At 44.3% G+C, this 18,134-nt stretch overlaps 1 protein-coding gene across 1 annotated transcript in view; it reads left to right on the top strand.

Annotated features, from left to right (window-relative positions):
- Positions 1 to 18,134, top strand: part of LOC126237656 (acetylcholinesterase-like) — a 129,280-nt gene that overhangs the window by 39,489 nt on the left and 71,657 nt on the right. The window contains exon 5 of the mRNA XM_049947740.1: positions 10,299 to 10,484. Coding sequence (XP_049803697.1) covers positions 10,299 to 10,484 — 186 coding nt within the window. The remainder of the gene's footprint in view (positions 1 to 10,298; positions 10,485 to 18,134) is intronic.

Raw genomic sequence — 18,134 nt, 5'->3', positions numbered from 1 at the left:
GTAACTGCACCACTAAGTGGATTACGCCACTCGGTATAAACTAACCGTTTCGCGACTACCCATCCGTACTTCAACACATGACCTGCTGCCCAGGGTAAAGTAATCATCACTGGCTTGCTCTACTAAACAAGCTAGAAACAAATGACTTGTAATAGCTATAACTAATAGTCTGCATGTAAATACCGATTTAATATTCAGTTCACCGGCCTGAGTCACCAATAGAAATATCTGCGCTTTAGCTGCTACACCTTATATAGTTATACGTCCTGGCCAACATACGCTAGAGATAATTATCCAGTAAATTTAATGTAACATAAAATGTAAGTATTCATACACTAGAATCTTTAGAAAGTAGAACGAACAAAGTAGACTCAACAAATGCTCTGGATTATAAACAACTAGGTACCTATAAAATCAGTTGTCCACTTCACCTCCTTTCATCGAGAGAAAATATTTTAGATACCTCTGGAGATTTCTTAGTCACGTCAAGCCCTCTCTTAGAGCCTCCAGTAACACATATTTCAAAGACAGGCTCATATTCGCAGACATGACCAGTGTTATATGTTACAGTTATCAGCTTTTGAGACAGTGTTTCTTTCTCGAATGTAACTTGTGTGACTCTGAACACGTACATGAAGAATGTGGTATGGCCTGAACACAGTGCCTATCAGCAAAACAGCCTTGTAATTAACATCTCCTGTTTCACCCTATAGCATAATACTTCTTGCAGTCTGGGATGCTTAGTGGCTTGATATTTTCTGTGTTTCAAGTTTGTTTGCGTTTGAGTGCTGAAAATATTTGATTTATGCACTGAATACATGTGTTATTTACACAGAAAACTATAGCCTTTCAGTTTTATATTATTTAAATTTGCCTGCTCTTATTTTCAATGTAAAAGTTAAGTAGACGCTGTAACTGCACAGAATATTTATTTCTCGTACGCCTCATGAAAAATACCTATTCCGGCATGAATTGTATTTTTCTGCTTTCTAACAAAATATGTCACATTTTCCTTATGTGGATTCTTCTTGGAAGAAAATATTGTACGCATCTCAAGGAAAATTGTCAAATTAGAACATCCTTATACTAAAGGTTTTTCAGTGTTTGCGCTACAGGTCGTCTTCATGAAACTGTTTCAATAGATTTTGGAGCGCAAATTCAGATTTCTGAAAATATGCATTTAATTTTCTGTGGAAATTAGTAGTTAACTAGGATCCAGATTCCTTCTTGGTGTAGTTAATATTTCTGTACCATCATCGACATTTATTAGCGTGCAAATTTCTTCTATTGCTCATATTTAGTTAGTACGGGGTGACGAACACCTTCTGATCAAATTCAGTTCTAAGATACATAACGTTATAGCACTGAGCAAAAATATAACTGTGAGAGTGTGCTATAGAACTTTAGTTACTAACTTTCACAAAAAAATTGTTCTCATACGAGATTTATTTTATACTCTAATTTTTCTCCTTCCAAAAGATATGTTGTACTCTGAGTTTATGTTCAGTACAGGAAGACTGAAAGGTTAAGTCAGGGCTGTTGGTCCTGGAATTTAAGCAGACTCTCAGAACAGATCGTAACCGAAGGAGGTATACACGGAGTTTCAGCATTTCAGGTACAAACAAAAGGGCCGAGTTGAGAGCAACACAAGCAAATTATCCTATTAAGCGTAAGTCCGGAAACAAATGGTTTCCCCGATAACGCTTATGCACAAGGGTAGTCATACCACTGTTACATTACTGATAATGTCTAAGACTACGTTTGTTTTGAATTTTTCCTGTGGTTAAATGGTGTCTGTAAAATACGTTCCTAATAGTATTTGACAAAGACTGGCGCATTAAATGGTTCAAATGGCTCTGAGCACTATGGGACTTAACATCTATGGTCATCAGTCCCCTAGAACTTAGAACTACTTAAATCTAACTAACCTAAGGACAGCACACAACACCCAGTCACCACGAGGCAGAGAAAATTCCTGACCCCGCCGGGAAGCGAACCCGGGAACCCGGGCGTGGAAAGCGAACTGGCGCATTAAATTGTCCTGATTAAAGTTTTCCTCTTTAATAAGTCAATAAAGCCCAAAGCCACGTGATCTCACTGCCCTTCACATATTTGTCGACAGACAGACATACTTAGCACAACGGGTATTCTTCGGTATCTGAAACGGTTTACTGTATTTAACTGAGCAAATTTCTCATCACTGAATCTAAGTATAATCTAGATTACGGCTAGTGGCAAGGATAAGAGAAAGGTGTAGGAGGAAATCAGCGTATAACATCCCGTCGACAACGAAGTCATTAGAGACGAAGCACAAGCTCGGCTTAGGGTGGGACGGGGAAGGAAATCGTCCGTGCTCTTTCAAAGGAACCGTCCCGCCATTTGCCTGAAACGATTTAGGCAAATCATGCAAAACTTAGATCAAGATGGTGGGACGTAGGTTTAGACAAAATTGTGGATTCAACTTTATGGCTTGTAACACATTACTCATCTTATCCACAATGCAGTATCTATACATCGAAACAACTGCTGGTTTGGAATTCTGAGACAACTTACCTTATAGATTCTGAAAACAATTTATTGAAATAAACCGTTCTGCTCTTAGAATGTTAGGACGTGAGAAATGATTGTCACCAAACTAATAATTGAGTTGAAAGTACAAGATCATGTCTCTTATTATTGCTATATAAGGCACAGGTGTAGGACGACGAGGTTCATGACTGCCATCATCATGAGGTGACGTACATCATTAAATTAAATTAACGAAAAAAACTAATCGTAAATAAAAATATGAGATTCTATCTTGACTCGTGCTTATTAAAGCAGAAGGAATACGGATATTTTACATGGAAGTAATAAGATTAATATTAGATGAACCACGTGGTGCACACGCCGCTATCTTACAAAGATCCGCTCTTCAGGGTAGTTGTGGAAGATACTAACTGCAAAAATCCCCTGATGAATGAAATATCAGCTTTCTAATTCGATAACGATCAACTACAGCATGTAAGCAGAATAAAAACTGCCCCACTTTAATTGTATCCACAAAACCTGATTTACTGACCATGGTATTAAACTTAACAAGTTTGTATATATATATATAAAATACTAACCAGTCTTCCAGAGTAGACACTTGGACAAATGCTACGTACAGTTCTCATTATCACTTCATGAATTCAAAGCATAGGCTGTGTTGATATACTACTCTCGATCTTTCTCGGTACACTTCAGTGGAGCTACGCTAATTAGCTAACCGTATCTCACACAAGCAAAAGCGCTCCAGTACAGAGACGAACGAAAAGGAAGAAGAAAACTTTCTTCCGTTTCCAGCTTGTAAGCGATGCTCGCCATGACAGCACCCTCAGTCCGTATTGGGTTAGCCCGCTCTCGGCCAAGAGATCTCAGACGAGATGAACTAGTTTAGGAGAAGCTACGTAAAATCGACCGTCGACGCAGATGCGAGAGCAAAGAGTGCTAAACATAAATTACGGAACTTGGCAAATTGCGACAGAAAACTTTAGTGGTAAATAAATGTTTTAATGTATTTCGGTCCTGTTAATAGCGTCCATGAATTCTGGGAACGCACTGTGAGTGATTGTCAAAGCATTCGAACCATGCCTGGCATTCTCGAACGTGTACAGATATCGATGAGGAAACGTGCTAAAGGCTGGCTTCACGTGAACGGTAGACATGTGAAACGCTTGTTGCGATTCATTTGTCCTCAAGAGCACATAAGCAGTTCGTATTTTCGGGAACTCTGTCGTAAGGTGTTCACATACTAGGTCGCAATACGAAGTATCGGGGAACCATTCGTTTCCGGTCTTACATTAAGATCCGTTACTTGTATCATTGTTTTCTACTCGCCCCTTTCGGTTTCTACCTACAACACTCAACCGCCCTATACAGAGTTGGACCGAATATTGGAATCGCTGACTAAGACTTGACCAAAAAGCTTAGTTGGGAGTTATTAACAACGGTAGAATTCACACTACAAATGATAGCAGATAACATTCTTCAGGACCCGCCAAACCTAAACACTCCAATCGGATTGCTACAGTATATGACAGGTGACATCAATCCAAATCACTCGTTTGCATTCGTCCATTGTACAGCAGCGTCGTTCTTTACACCATATCAAGCGTTACTTAGCACTGACTACAGAAATGAGCGACTTACGAGGAACTGGACCATTGTACTCTGATCATATTATCTCCCTGCACACAGTCATCTTGCTAGATGGACTGTTTGTAGCACCTTTGGGACTCACGACTGATTGCTTCCGCAGATCTCTTGCGAATTTTTACAGCCTCCCGCCGCAATTCTCGACTGTCAGTGCCGTTCAGTGCTTGAGTTGTGCCCGGTCTCTGTCTAGCTGTTGCTCTTCCTTCACGTTTACGCTTCACAGTCACATCGGCAGCAGGACTGAAGTGTTCCTGACGGGTTTGTTACTCAGGTGACTTCCAGTGTCTAGTCCACGTTCAGAGTCACTCAGCTCTCCGAAGCGGTCCATTCTGCTGTTATTGCTTCACTACTGACAACACAACACTGAACGCCTACTTTTATACTTTAAATTTATTCACCGTAGCGAATACGTCGTTGTTCATGAGTGACACCACCGTGAGATGACTTATATCACTAAATTAAATTAACGAAAAAATCTAATCGTAAATAAAAATATGAGATTCTTTTTTGAGTCGTGCTTATAAAATCAGAAGGAATACGGATATTTTACATTTAAGCAATAAGATCAACACTGCATGAACTACGTAGTGCACACGGTGCTATCTTACAAAGACCTGCTCTTCAGGGTAGTTGTGGAAAATACAAACTGCAAAAATCCTTTGACGAATGAAATATCAGCTTTCTAATGTAAACAGAACAAAACCTGCCCCACTTTAATTGTATCCACAAATCCTGATTTACTGACCATCCTATTAAACTTAACAAGTTCGCATATATACTAACCCGTCTTCCAGATTAGACACTTGGACAAAGGCTATGTACAGCTGTCATTACCACTTCATGAATTCAAAGCATAGGCTGTTTTCATATACTACTCTCCATCTTTCTCGGTACACTTCAATGGAGCTACGCTAATTAGCTAACCGTATCTCACACAAGCAAAAGCGCTCTAGTACAGAGTCGAACTTAAAGGAAGAAGAAAGCTTCCTTCCGTTTCCATCTTGTAAGCGATGCGCGCCTTGACAGTACCCTCTGTCCGTACTGGGTTAGCCCGCCTTTGGCGCAGAGATCTTAGACGAGATGAACTAGTTTAGGAGAAGCTGCGTAAAATCGACCGGTGGAATCAGATATGAGAGCAAAGAGTGCTAAACATAAATTACGTAACTTGTCAAATTGCTACAAAAATTTTGGTGCTAACTGTTTGTTATAATCTACGTCTGTCCTGTTAATAGCGTCTATGAAGTCTCCGAGCGCACTATGAATGGTTGTCAAAGCATTCCAAACATGCCTGGTATTCTCGAACGTGTACAGATATCGATGAGGAGACGTGCTAAAGGCTGCCTTCACGTGAACGGTAGACAAGTGAAGCGCTTGTTGTAATTCATTTGTCTTCAAGAGCACATCTGCAGTTTGTATTCTCGGGAACTGTTTTGTAAGGTGTCCACCGACAATGGAAATTTGTGCCGCACCGGGGGTCGAACCTGGATTTCTCGTTTATCACCAGCCGTCTCGTTACTGTTTAGCTACCCGAGAAAAACTCACGGCCAGATCCAAGCTTCCTTACGTCGTCATCCATGTGTCTACAACCCACGCTCGTGCATCCACTATGTATATTCACGAGCAGGGGAGGCATTTTATTTGAAAGTCGCTTGACCCTTGTGGGCTGATATATACAATACTGCAGTGCCTGTGTTATTCAAAGTTACGATGCAAAATTCATTCGGACGTGCTTGCATCTCCGAAGGAATTTTGCATCGAAATTCAGAATAACGCAGGCACTGCAATATCGTACTTTTATCCCCTTCAGTCAGTGGGTTCACATATGTTAGCTTGTTAGCTTCGAGGTTCCACTTCGTAAAATTAATAAAACAAAATTTGCCAACTCGTGTGCTGTGATCTAGCAGCAGAAACTGAACCTACGGAACCTATACGAATTGGTGCCACCGGTATTAAGTTGTTAAAAACTGTTTATCAGTTTTACGAAGTGAAACCTCGAAGTCCACTTTTGTGTAACCACTGGACTGAAGAGGTTATACTAACCGGTCCGTCTCTCCGCATATCTAGTGGTTAATTTCGTATTATATAGAGATGTCCGGATACTTATTATACAGGGTGATTCAAAAAGAATACCACAACTTTAAAAATGTGTAGTTAATGAAAGAAACATAATATAACCTTCTGTTATACATCATTACAAAGAGTATTTAAAAAGTTTTTTTTTTCACTCAAAAACAAGTTCAGAGATGTTCAATACGGCCCCCTCCAGACACTCGAGCTACACTCCTGGAAATTGAAATAAGAACACCGTGAATTCATTGTCCCAGGAAGGGGAAACTTTATTGACACATTCCTGGGGTCAGATACATCACATGATCACCCTGACAGAACCACAGGCACATAGACACAGGCAACAGAGCATGCACAATGTCGGCACTAGTACAGTGTATATCCACCTTTCGCAGCAATGCAGGCTGCTATTCTCCCATGGAGACGATCGTAGAGATGCTGGATGTAGTCCTGTGGAACGGCTTGTCATGCCATTTCCACCTGGCGCCTCAGTTGGACCAGCGTTCGTGCTGGACGTGCAGACCGCGTGAGACGACGCTTCATCCAGTCCCAAACATGCTCAATGGGGGACAGATCCGGAGATCTTGCGGGCCAGGGTAGTTGACTTACACCTTCTAGAGCACGTTGGGTGGCACGGGATACATGCGGACGTGCATTGTCCTGTTGGAACAGCAAGTTCCCTTGCCGGTCTAGGAATGGTAGAACGATGGGTTCGATGACGGTTTGGATGTACCGTGCACTATTCAGTGTCCCCTCGACGATCACCAGTGGTGTACGGCCAGTGTAGGAGATCGCTCCCCACACCATGATGCCGGGTGTTGGCCCTGTGTGCCTCGGTCGTATGCAGTCCTGATTGTGGCGCTCACCTGCACGGCGCCAAACACGCATACGACCATCATTGGCACCAAGGCAGAAGCGACTCTCATCGCTGAAGACGACACGTCTCCATTCGTCCCTCCATTCACGCCTGTCGCGACACCACTGGAGGCCTAACGGTGTGCGGGACCGTAGCCCAGCTTCATGGAGACGGTTGCGAATGGTCCTCGCCGATACCCCAGGAGCAACAGTGTCCCTAATTTGCTGGGAAGTGGCGGTGCGGTCCCCTACGGCACTGCGTAGGATCCTACGGTCTTGGCGTGCATCCGTGCGTCGCTGCGGTCCGGTCCCAGGTCGACGGGCACGTGCACCTTCCGCCGACCACTGGCGACAACATCGATGTACTGTGGAGACCTCACGCCCCACGTGTTGAGCAATTCGGCGGTACGTCCACCCGGCCTCCCGCATGCCCACTATACGCCCTCGCTCAAAGTCCGTCAACTGCACATACGGTTCACGTCCACGCTGTCGCGGCTTGCTACCAGTGTTAAAGACTGCGATGGAGCTCCGTATGCCACGGCAAACTGGCTGACACTGACGGCGGCGGTGCACAAATGCTGCGCAGCTAGCGCCATTCGACGGCCAACACCGCGGTTCCTGGTGTGTCCGCTGTGCCGTGCGTGTGATCATTGCTTGTACAGCCCTCTCGCAGTGTCCGGAGCAAGTATGGTGGGTCTGACACACCGGTGTCAATGTGTTCTTTTTTCCATTTCCAGGAGTGTATATCAACCCGATACTCCAACTCGTTCCACACTCTCTGTAGCATATCAGGCGTAACAGTTTGGATAGCTGCTGTTATTTCTCGTTTCAAATCATCAATGGTGGCTGGAAGAGGTGGCCGAAACACCATATCCTTAACATACCCCCATAAGAAAAAATCGCAAGGGGTAAGATCAGGGCTTCTTGGAGGCCAGTGATGAAGTGCTCTGTCACGGGCTGCCTGGCGGCCGATCCATCGCCTCGGGTAGTTGACGTTCAGGTAGTTACGGACAGATAAGTGCCAATGTGGTGGCGCTCCATCCTGCTGAAATATGAATTGTTGTGCTTCTTGTTCGAGCTGAGGGAACAGCCAATTCTCTAACATCTCCAGATACTGTAGTCCAGTTACAGTAGCACCTTCGAAGAAAAAGGGACCAAAAACTTTATTGGCTGAAATGGCACAGAAAACGTTCACCTTAGGCGAGTCACGTTCACACTGAGTTGTTTCCCGCGGATTCTCAGTGCCCCATATACTGACATTGTGACGGTTGACTTCCCCATTAGTGTGAAAAGTTGCTTCATCACTAAACACAATCTTTGAAACGAAAGATTCATCTGTTTCTATTTGAGCAAGGATAAAATCACAGAAATCGATTCTTTTAATCTTATCAGCTGCAGACAGTGCTTGAACCAATTTCAGACGATAAGGTTTCATAACTAACCTTTTTCGTAGGACTCTCCATACAGTTGATTGTGGAATTTTCAGCTCTCTGCTAGCTCTGCGAGTCGATTTTCCTGGGCTGCGAACAAATGCTTGCTGGATGCGTGCTACATTTTCATCACTCGTTCTCGGCCGTCCAGAACTTTTCCCTTTGCACAAACACCCATTCTCTGTAAACTGTTTATACCAACGTTTAATACACCACCTATCAGGAGGTTTAACACCATACTTCGTTCGAAATGCACGCTGAACAACTGTCGTCGATTCACTTCTGCCGTACTCAATAACATAAAAAGCTTTCTGTTGAGCGGTCGCCATCTTAGCATCAACTGACGCTGACGCCTAGTCAACAGCGCCTCAAGCGAACAAATGTACAACTAAATGAAACTTTATAGCTCCCTTAATTCGCTGACAGATAGTGCTTAGCTCTGCCTTTTGTCGTTGCAGAGTTTTAAATTCCTAAAGTTGTGGTATTCTTTTTGAATCACCCTGTATACTCGTAGTCTAGATAAATCGTGACTCCTACGAACTTTAACAGATAGATTCCTTCAGATAAACAGAGATTTACGTCTTCTACTATCAGTCTATTCGAAGCAAGACGAGCCTGAGAATGGATGCATTTGACTTATCTTCGTGTATGAAGTCTATCAGAGACGTGATTTAAGTTTCCGATCGCACTGATGCAGGTCAAAACTCAGGTGAGAAACGAACATTGTAGCCATCCTGTTTAGGGAAGAAACGTCTCGCCACCTCGTCATCTCGAGGTGCACTGTGCCGATTTCACTTACGTGTGGGAGTTAGGTAATAAAAACTTCAGTATCGTTAAGCATACCATGAAACGGCACTCAGCCTACTCCTCGTTTGAGTGGACATGAATCTAAATGTTCCATGTGCTTAATCTCTGTTCACGTCCGTTCTCTGTGGATGGATACGAGGGGTACATTTTAAATATATTCCGGTGCTTTGTAGTGATTTTAATTTCGTGTGCCTAATGATCTCCTTTGCTAACTGTGGGTAGAAATTAAATTCATAATCTGGCCATGTTGCAAGAGTGCATTTTTGTAGTTAGATAGCGACTTTTGCTACCAATTTGCAATGAGATTTACGTAACAGTTGATTGAAAGTTCATGTTGCATTCAGGTCCCTATCGACTTTCTAGCATTTTCTTTCTTTTTCTTCCTTACTTCTTTGTGTTTGTGTCAGATTTGCAGTAGTGTGAACCGATCAGTTCATGAAATACTCAAATTAACTTCAGTCACATGTGCCCATTTATTTTACTGTCGGCCTTGAGCCACTGACCTCTTCAGTTAACAATATTAAAGTACTATGGACCCCAATATCCATGCCATAGACATTCAAATATCTCATTGAAAGTGTCCCCAGAAGAGTTCAAGCCGTCATAAGATGTCTGGATGCGGTATATGTATACATGCTGCCAGTCGTTTTAATTCGTATTAAATATCAGAGTGATGAAATTTTTTGCGTCAATAAAAGAAAAGTACTCTCATCTTTCGGTCGCTTCATGAATAAATAAAGTTAATGGTTACAACTGCTTACTTAATAAAGTTTTTTAATTAATAGTTTGTTTTTATCGCCTATTCCATTTAATTCTACGTGTTTATTTATATCGTCGTGGCATAACCACTCGTTTAGAATGTAGCAGTACACTATCAGTTTGGTGAGTTCCGCACAGCTTCCGCCTAGATAAAAAAACTTGCACCTGAAATGGTAGTACTAGCATTTGCAAACCTTGCAGGCTTCCTGAGCCTGGAGGACGAGGTGCTGCCGGGTAACCTGGGCCTCAAGGACCAGACGGCGGCGCTGCGGTGGCTGCGAGACAACGTGGCGGCCTTCGGCGGCGACCCGGCCGCCATCACGCTCTTCGGCCACAGCGCGGGCTCCGCTTCGGTCGCTCTGCACGTGCTGTCGCCACTGTCCGCAGGTACGTCACACCTCACTCACAGTAGGGGTGGACGACTATTAAATAAACACCGTCACTGAGTCACAAATATTAAGCAAATAATACGTTTCCTGCAAGATCGTACGAAGCTTCTAAGAGTGTGAAAGGTCACCAAGAGACAGGCCAGTTTCTGTCATTCATTTCCGTTTTAGATGACAATGAGAAGCCGTCACAGTTATTGATACTGTGTTTTTGCTCTTTCTTTTAAAATTTAAAATAATTATAACACGTCAGTGGCTCTCTTGCCTTGTCATTGCAATGGGCAACCTCAGAGTTACATCTTGCAATCCATTATGCACATATAGTTCACGTACTACACGCTTGTTGCTACAGAGCTTCCACGATAATTACTTCAAGAGGCAGGCGAGACTCATTAAGGAGTTCTTACTGGCTGGGTGTTATTTACCCGCTGGCAGCATGGTCAGTACTTCAAAACTTTCCCTCTCAGTTGTTCAACGTTGCAGCCTAAACACATTAATAGCTTGAGAGGTTCCATGCCCTCTTTAGCATGTCTCCTCTCATTTTCATTAATTTCATTAATGTTCTATGTTATTGCACGGTAGTAACGGACCGAATAAGGTTATTGTAATGAGAGTATTTCTACTGAGAGCTCAAAAACTAGTTTTCACTTGATTCCTAAACATGTTGTTCTACTTCCCTGGGTGGCCTGTGCGACGCGACCATCAGCGGACGCAGCACACTGCGTTTCCGGTTGGAGGCTGCAATTCCATGAATTCGGAGGGGTTCATACAGGGCGAAACGACCTGCAAGACGTCTGAGTGTCGCCGCAGTTTGTGTGTTTACAGTTCAGGCGCGTCCGGAACGAAAATTCCTGGCACCGACTGACTCCGTTGTCCTCTTGATTCTGAGAATACTTGTGGACTGTGCCCTGCTGTGTGTGACTGTCTGGCACCGGATGGCCGATGGTCTAGGCATGTTGTTTTTGTAGTCGGTCAAACGGCAAGTTCAGTGCACTCAGCTCAATAGCAGAAGCATGATTGGTCAACTTAAGCGGAGGATAGTTGATGTCATAAAGCGCTGCTCAAAATTGGAAGGAACGGTCGCTATTGACGCGAATGATGCTCTGAGACAGTGTGGGGTAATTTTAGAATCAGCTCTGAATGCTGATTCGTAGATTTCGAGGAGTATAGGGAGTAGAGCAATGTTGGCTTCGCGCTTGCGCTATGCGGGCAGTAATATTCGGGATCTGATCTTCCGGAGTCGCACGGTCTTGCGACTTGGTCGCTAGTTTTTGGAAGAACTTAGAATTCTCGGACAGCCTTCGTGGCCAGGGGTTGACACAGAGTTGCGGCACAGGAGAAGTCGGCGCCTACATCATCAGGACGCTGCCTATCGACTACATGCTGCAGATTTCAGTACTGGTACAGTATTTTGTGACTCTGGCATTGTAGGACCTTATCAATTTTGTACTGAATCCCTCAGCAGCACGCGCGTTCACGTTGCTGCAAGTCCAACTTGCTTGTTTCTCCATGTAATTCCATTTGAGCTCTCACTGCTAATTGCCATACTGCTATGTAGTCGGGAGATTAATATTTCATTCATTAGGACCTCCAGTCATTTTCGTCAGTCTATAGCATCACAAAGAGTAGGAGCCCCTAGTTCTCGAGCCAACTCTTATTCTCATAATATTTCAGTATACCCTATCCTTTAAGCTACTGTTTGTGTCGACAATCATGTGCATTTATGTTCTGATATATAATAAATCTCATTGCGATATTTAATCCGCATATCATTTCGTAGATACAGGCAGTATCCCATTTCCTGTTGTTTATTATGATGAAGTTCCCCTTTTTTGAGTAGATTACGATTTTTATTAAATTATTGTGAGTGAGCACCCCTTATTTTACCAACTAGCAGGGTCCACCATCATTTCCTTCCGTTGCCGTTGTGCGCATGATTAATTAGCTGATAGATAAGGAGGGGGTCGAGTGTATGTCCCGTTCTCATGCAAGATTCTTCTGAATTAAGGAGGTACAAACTCTTCTCCAGCCCGGCACCTCGCAAGCTTCGCCCCAAGTGGGTGTCATGTGCACGGCAGCAGCGGCTGTATAACCTTGGAACATTTATAGCTTTTCCCTGCCTAGGCATTATTCATGCGCCTTTGGAACATTTCATCGCAGATATACGCACTGCGAATGATGCTCATCAATGTCTCCACCAGGCTAGGTGTTCTTCACGTACATGGAGTCTGTTCAGTTCTTTGGAATGTTCCATCACAGGCGTTCTATGCTGACGCCAATAATCGCTATTCGCTCAGCCTCAAATTACTTACAAGCCTGCAGCGTTTTCTTTCGCTCAGAACATTCCATCAGAGTTTTTTGCACTAAGCCGTGACTCTTTAATAGCTCCGCCATGGCTTCACCACAGCAGTTCCAAGTTGCAGCCGTGATTCGTTAACAGCTCTTCCCCGCCTAAGTGTTATCCACTATCCTAAGTGTTATTCACTATCCTGCAGCGTCTTCATTCCCATTGGGGCGTTGCATCACAGCTGTTTTCCACATCAGCCGTGACTCGTTAATAGATTCACCTCGGCTGGTTCTTATTTATGTGTCTGCAGCGTCTTCATTCCTTCTGATCGGTTCACCACAGGCTTCCAAAGTTGGGGCTGAGAGCCATCAATATCTGTACCATTGTGTGGTGTAATTCACGCACCTGCGGCGTTTTCACTCGTTTGGAACGCTCCTTCGCAGCCGTTCTGTGAAGGAGCCGTAACTCAGTGATAGCTGCAACCCATAAAGGTATAACTCTAGACAGAAATGCATACTTTCCTTCACTAGCAGTTATCAGAAGTGAAATGCCGAGTGCAGAGACGTACTACTTCGCAGTCTGTTGCACCGTTGCTCCGTTGCACCGTGCACGACTTAACACGTATAAAGTTATAAGGCTGCTGTATGTCCTGACTGCAGTCCTGTGCTCGTCTATTACACAGATATTACATAGTGTTTGAAAGCGATGTGGAGAAATTTTGCATTTAGTTTTGCTTGTAGTTCCATGTAGGTTTCAACAATAAATACGTAACAGAAATCTTGCTATTTGTGGGGATACGTTTCTGTAAGCGGTAAGACTAATAAAACCGCACTCTGTAACATTTATGATCATAGACTATGCTTCAAAATGACTGTGAGCTGACTGACAAAACATCTAGTGCGAAGCAATTCAAAAATAGGTTTACCAATTCACAAACAAAGTGTTATGCTAATGTGAATTACTTTGCTCGTTTGAGAGAACTTCACTACTTATATGCAACTTAAAATATGATTCATCCCTAACTCAAATAATTGCCCTTCGTATCATACATGCAGTTCAAATATATCTTCGCCTCAGCATGTTGCCTTGCTAAACTTTATTTCTATCTGTTAGTGACCACCTTTAAGCTGTGATGAATGCCGCGATGACAACTCTTAAACGGTATTAACCATTTTGTTGTGCACGTACGAAGAGGAGAGGACATATAGTGGCAGACCAGGTTTTTAGGTTCATCGGTTGCTTTATGATAATCACAGTAATTGTAAGAAATAAAGTACAGTGTGTTTCACCTATGGTGCAGTCTGATGCCGGGATGTGCAATCATTAGTTCCATCTGCAGCTCCTGCAAGATGATTTGCCAGGTCTTCCATCAACATAAACTGTGGCTATCTTTACTTACAGCAGATGGTCAAAATTACGTCCCTCTGCGGGAGGAGTATCCTGGTACCTTCTCAAATAAGTGTCAGAAACAAGTCAATTTCGCCTGACGGAAGTCTTGACAGTACAAGCAGACTTATAACTCTTACAGAGTATTGCGTTCGTTATCTTACACATTGTCTTTTAATATCCACTAAACTATAAAAAAATTCATTTACTTAAATCTGGGGAAGGAAGAGAAGAGTCAAGAGACATCACCAGTCCCCATAGCCGGAGCGAGCTGCCAGCAGGACCTGCTCTCGGCATGACCATACCACTGCCCCACGCCAGCTCCATCCAGAAATCTTAGATTCGCAAGGTCTCTCTGACATCGACATGAGCTGACTATTGTTCGTATTGGCTACGTCTCACATGGCCATTGTGTACCTAGGACCGTGCGCTCAATGGTCCCTGCGCTGCGCCTGCATGACATCGGCACGAGTCTGCTGTTATAAACTGCTGAAAAACAGATAACGGTTTCAAATGTCTTTAATCTGCCCACCCACCTCCGTCAGAAAATCAGACACCCCTTCAAAACCATAGCTAATGGAAACTGTGCACAATACATCGCACAGTAATCGAGGATAATTTACGTGGACTCAATACCTCACCGGCTACACTGTCTGAGCGATGGTTGCAACCTACTCAAGGGATTACTGGTTCCCGTGCAACGTCAGAAACAGGATTTGTGTACGTCGTAAAACATCCTGCATCTATCATGAATATGACAATTAGGACTGGGAGATAAGAGATTCATAAAATGCAGTGTACTGTAAGAGAGTGAGTATCAGTTTCAGTGTATTATATGTAATGGTACGGCCTTGCCGCAGTGGCTACCCCTGTTCCCGTGAGATCACCGAAGTTAAGCGCTGTCGGGCATGGCGGGCACTTGGATGGATCACCATCCAGGCCGACCGCTACAGTTGCAGGTTCGAATCCTGCCTCGGGCATGGATGTGTGTGATGTCCTTAGGTTAGTTAGGTTTAAGTAGTCCTAAGTTCTAGGGGACTGATGACCACAACAGTTAAGTCCCATAGTGCTCAGAGCCATTTGACCCATCCAGGCCGCCATGCGCTGTTGCCATTTTTCGGGATGCACTTAGCCTCGTGATGCCAATTGAGGAGCTACTCGACCGAGTAGTAGCGGCTTCGGTCAAGAATACCATCATAACGACCGGGAGAGCGGTGTGCTGACCCCACGCCCCTCCTATCGGCATCCTCTACCGAGGATAACACGGCGATCGGATGGTCCCGGTAGGCCAGTCGTGGTCTGAAGACCGAGTGCTTATATGTAATGGTGGTTGTGTTGGGAACGCCATAAAATGTTAAGACAGTCGTTTTTGCCCCAGGTCGCCTGGTGCAGGACAATGGATTGTATTTACGATAGGTGCATCTGTGACCAGCAGGCAAATGCAACAGTAGCCATGAATAGTAGCCCAGCACGCAGATGTCCCGTGCCGAGCTCAGGTGTTTTGGAGACGCCCTGAGTGGGGGACGAAGACAACATGGAGAAAGTACTCCCTTCATAGCACCGGCTGAAGACCTGGAACCATCAGTTCCAGCGGCAGCTTCTAGGTCGGCTGGTGCTGTGCGTAGTTGAAGGTGTTTGGCTCCTTCCAGGGCTATTGGTTGGAGTGGAGACGTCTCGGCTGCAGTCTAAAGTCCAGGAACTCGCTATAGGAGTACAAGTGCTGCTAGTGCCTAATCAGCGATTATTTACAGTCGCCTTGCTCAGCTATGTCGTGACAGGGCCACGCTTTCGGTCATTTTCATGGCGATGACAGCGCAGCGTTGTGCCATAGCATGAGGAAACAGGCCACTGCTGTGGCCGGCTGAAACTTTGCACCGTGCTTTGGCCGATGTATTGTTGTGCTGTGCTTGGCAACTCGCCTGCTCACTTTTCAACGTTTTGCGAAGTGTGGACGAAGTTTTTGGCACAAGAGATACAAGGATAAATGCCACTTGGGTCGGCGTGTACAACAACAGAAACTAATGAATATTTCACCGGTGCTACCACAGCATTCGCTTAGAAGACGGATGAGTGATGCCTTCCTCCCAGGCAGAGAGACTGCACTGTAGCTGCCAAATCTTACTCTCAGTCACTTTTATTTTCTTAGTTTGACACCGCATGCTTTAGCTGCTCTCTCCTAAAAAGCAGTAACGATGGAGTTTGTCCCGCAATGAAACTTGTTTCCTGACGCTGTCTTGAAAAATTGATAGCAGAACGCACGATGGCGATTCCGATGTACGTAGAGGAGTAGTTGTGTTTCCCCACTGATTCTGCGTGGAACGTTTTCGTGACAGTTATTTGTCGTTAGCAACATTTCAAGTGCTTGAATAATATAGTGCATCTTCCACCTAAAAATATGTCTACATGCTAAGAATGTACAGGAGCTATTTTAATTTATACACTGCCCGAAAAAATTATAACACTGAAAACACGACGTCGATTTTTATCCGATGATGGCATAAGACACCTGGGGCATACATAGTACACAGGATGTTACAAAAAGGTACGACCAAACTTTCAGGAAATATTCCTCACACACAAATAAAGAAAAGATGTTATGTGGACATGTGTCCGGAAACGCTTAATTTCCATGTTAGAACTCATTGTAGTTTCGTCAGTATGTACTGTACTTCCTCGATTCACCGCCAGTTGGCCCAATTGAAGGAAGTTAATGTTGACTTCGGTGCTTGTGTTGACATGCGACTCATTGCTCTACAGTACTAGCAGGCATTGTTGGTGAAGTATTGATTGGGCCTCATGTTCTTCCACCTACGCTCAATGGAGCACGTTATTATGATTTCATACGGGATACTCTACCTGTGCTGCTAGAACATGTGCCTTTTCAAGTACGACACAACATGTGGTTCACGCCCGATGGAGCTCCTGCACATTTCAGTCGAAGTGTTCGTACGCTTCTCAACAGATTCGGTGACCGATGGATTGGTAGAGGCGCACCAATTCCATGGTCTCCACGCTCTCCTGACCTCAACCCTCTTGACTTTCATTTATGGCGGCATTTCAAAGCTCTTGTCTACGCAACCCCGGTACCAAATGTAGAGACCCTTCGTGCTCGTATTGTGGACGGCTGTGATACAATACGACATTCTCCAGGGCTGCATCAGGGCATCAGGGAATCCATGCGACGGAGGGTGGATGCATGTATCCTCGCTAACGGAGGACATTTTGAACATTTCCTGTAACAAAGTGTTTGAAGTCACGCTGGTACGTTCTGTTGCTGTGTGTTTCCATTCCATGATTAATGTGATTTGAAGAGAAGTAATAAAATGAGCTCTAACATGGAAAGTAAGCGTTTCCGGACACATGTACACATAACATATTTTCTTTCTTTGTGTGTGAGGGATGTTTCCTGAAAGTTTGGCCGTACCTTTTTGTAACACCCTTTATATACTGATAATGGTTTCAACGTCGTCCGCCAAAAGAAAGAGTAGCGAAACAGCTACCAGAGTGACAGTGGCATCTGTGTTTGGCCTTAAACAGGAAATGTTGACAGCCAGTATGCCGTTCATGGTACAAACGTGTGAAGCAAGCAGGCAACTATGCTACGGAGACGCACTTGAGCTTCCTACGGTCGAGTGGTCGAGTTTGAAAGTGGTGGCGGGACGATCCTTTGGGAGTTTTGCTGCAAACGTTGGACGTGCTGAGTCAGTTGTGCAACGCTGCTGCTATTAGTGGTCACTTGAAGGCTCTCACACCCGTAGACAGGTTCTGTACATCCACGCAGAACAGACTCACTCCAGGATCGTGTTATCGTGAGAGCAGCAGTGACAGATCGTACAGCTACCACAGCACAGATAAGAGGGCTTGTGAGCCCACACACATCAACACGAACCGTCGCGAACCGATTATTAGCACTGTAACTACGGGTGCACACCCCTCTACCCAGTCTACCACTCACACCACAGGATGGACGAGCACGGC

Source organism: Schistocerca nitens, chromosome 1, assembly GCF_023898315.1.
Source record: "Schistocerca nitens isolate TAMUIC-IGC-003100 chromosome 1, iqSchNite1.1, whole genome shotgun sequence".
Lineage (NCBI taxonomy): Eukaryota > Metazoa > Arthropoda > Insecta > Orthoptera > Acrididae > Schistocerca > Schistocerca nitens.
This window is presented reverse-complemented; position numbering and strand designations above follow the sequence as displayed.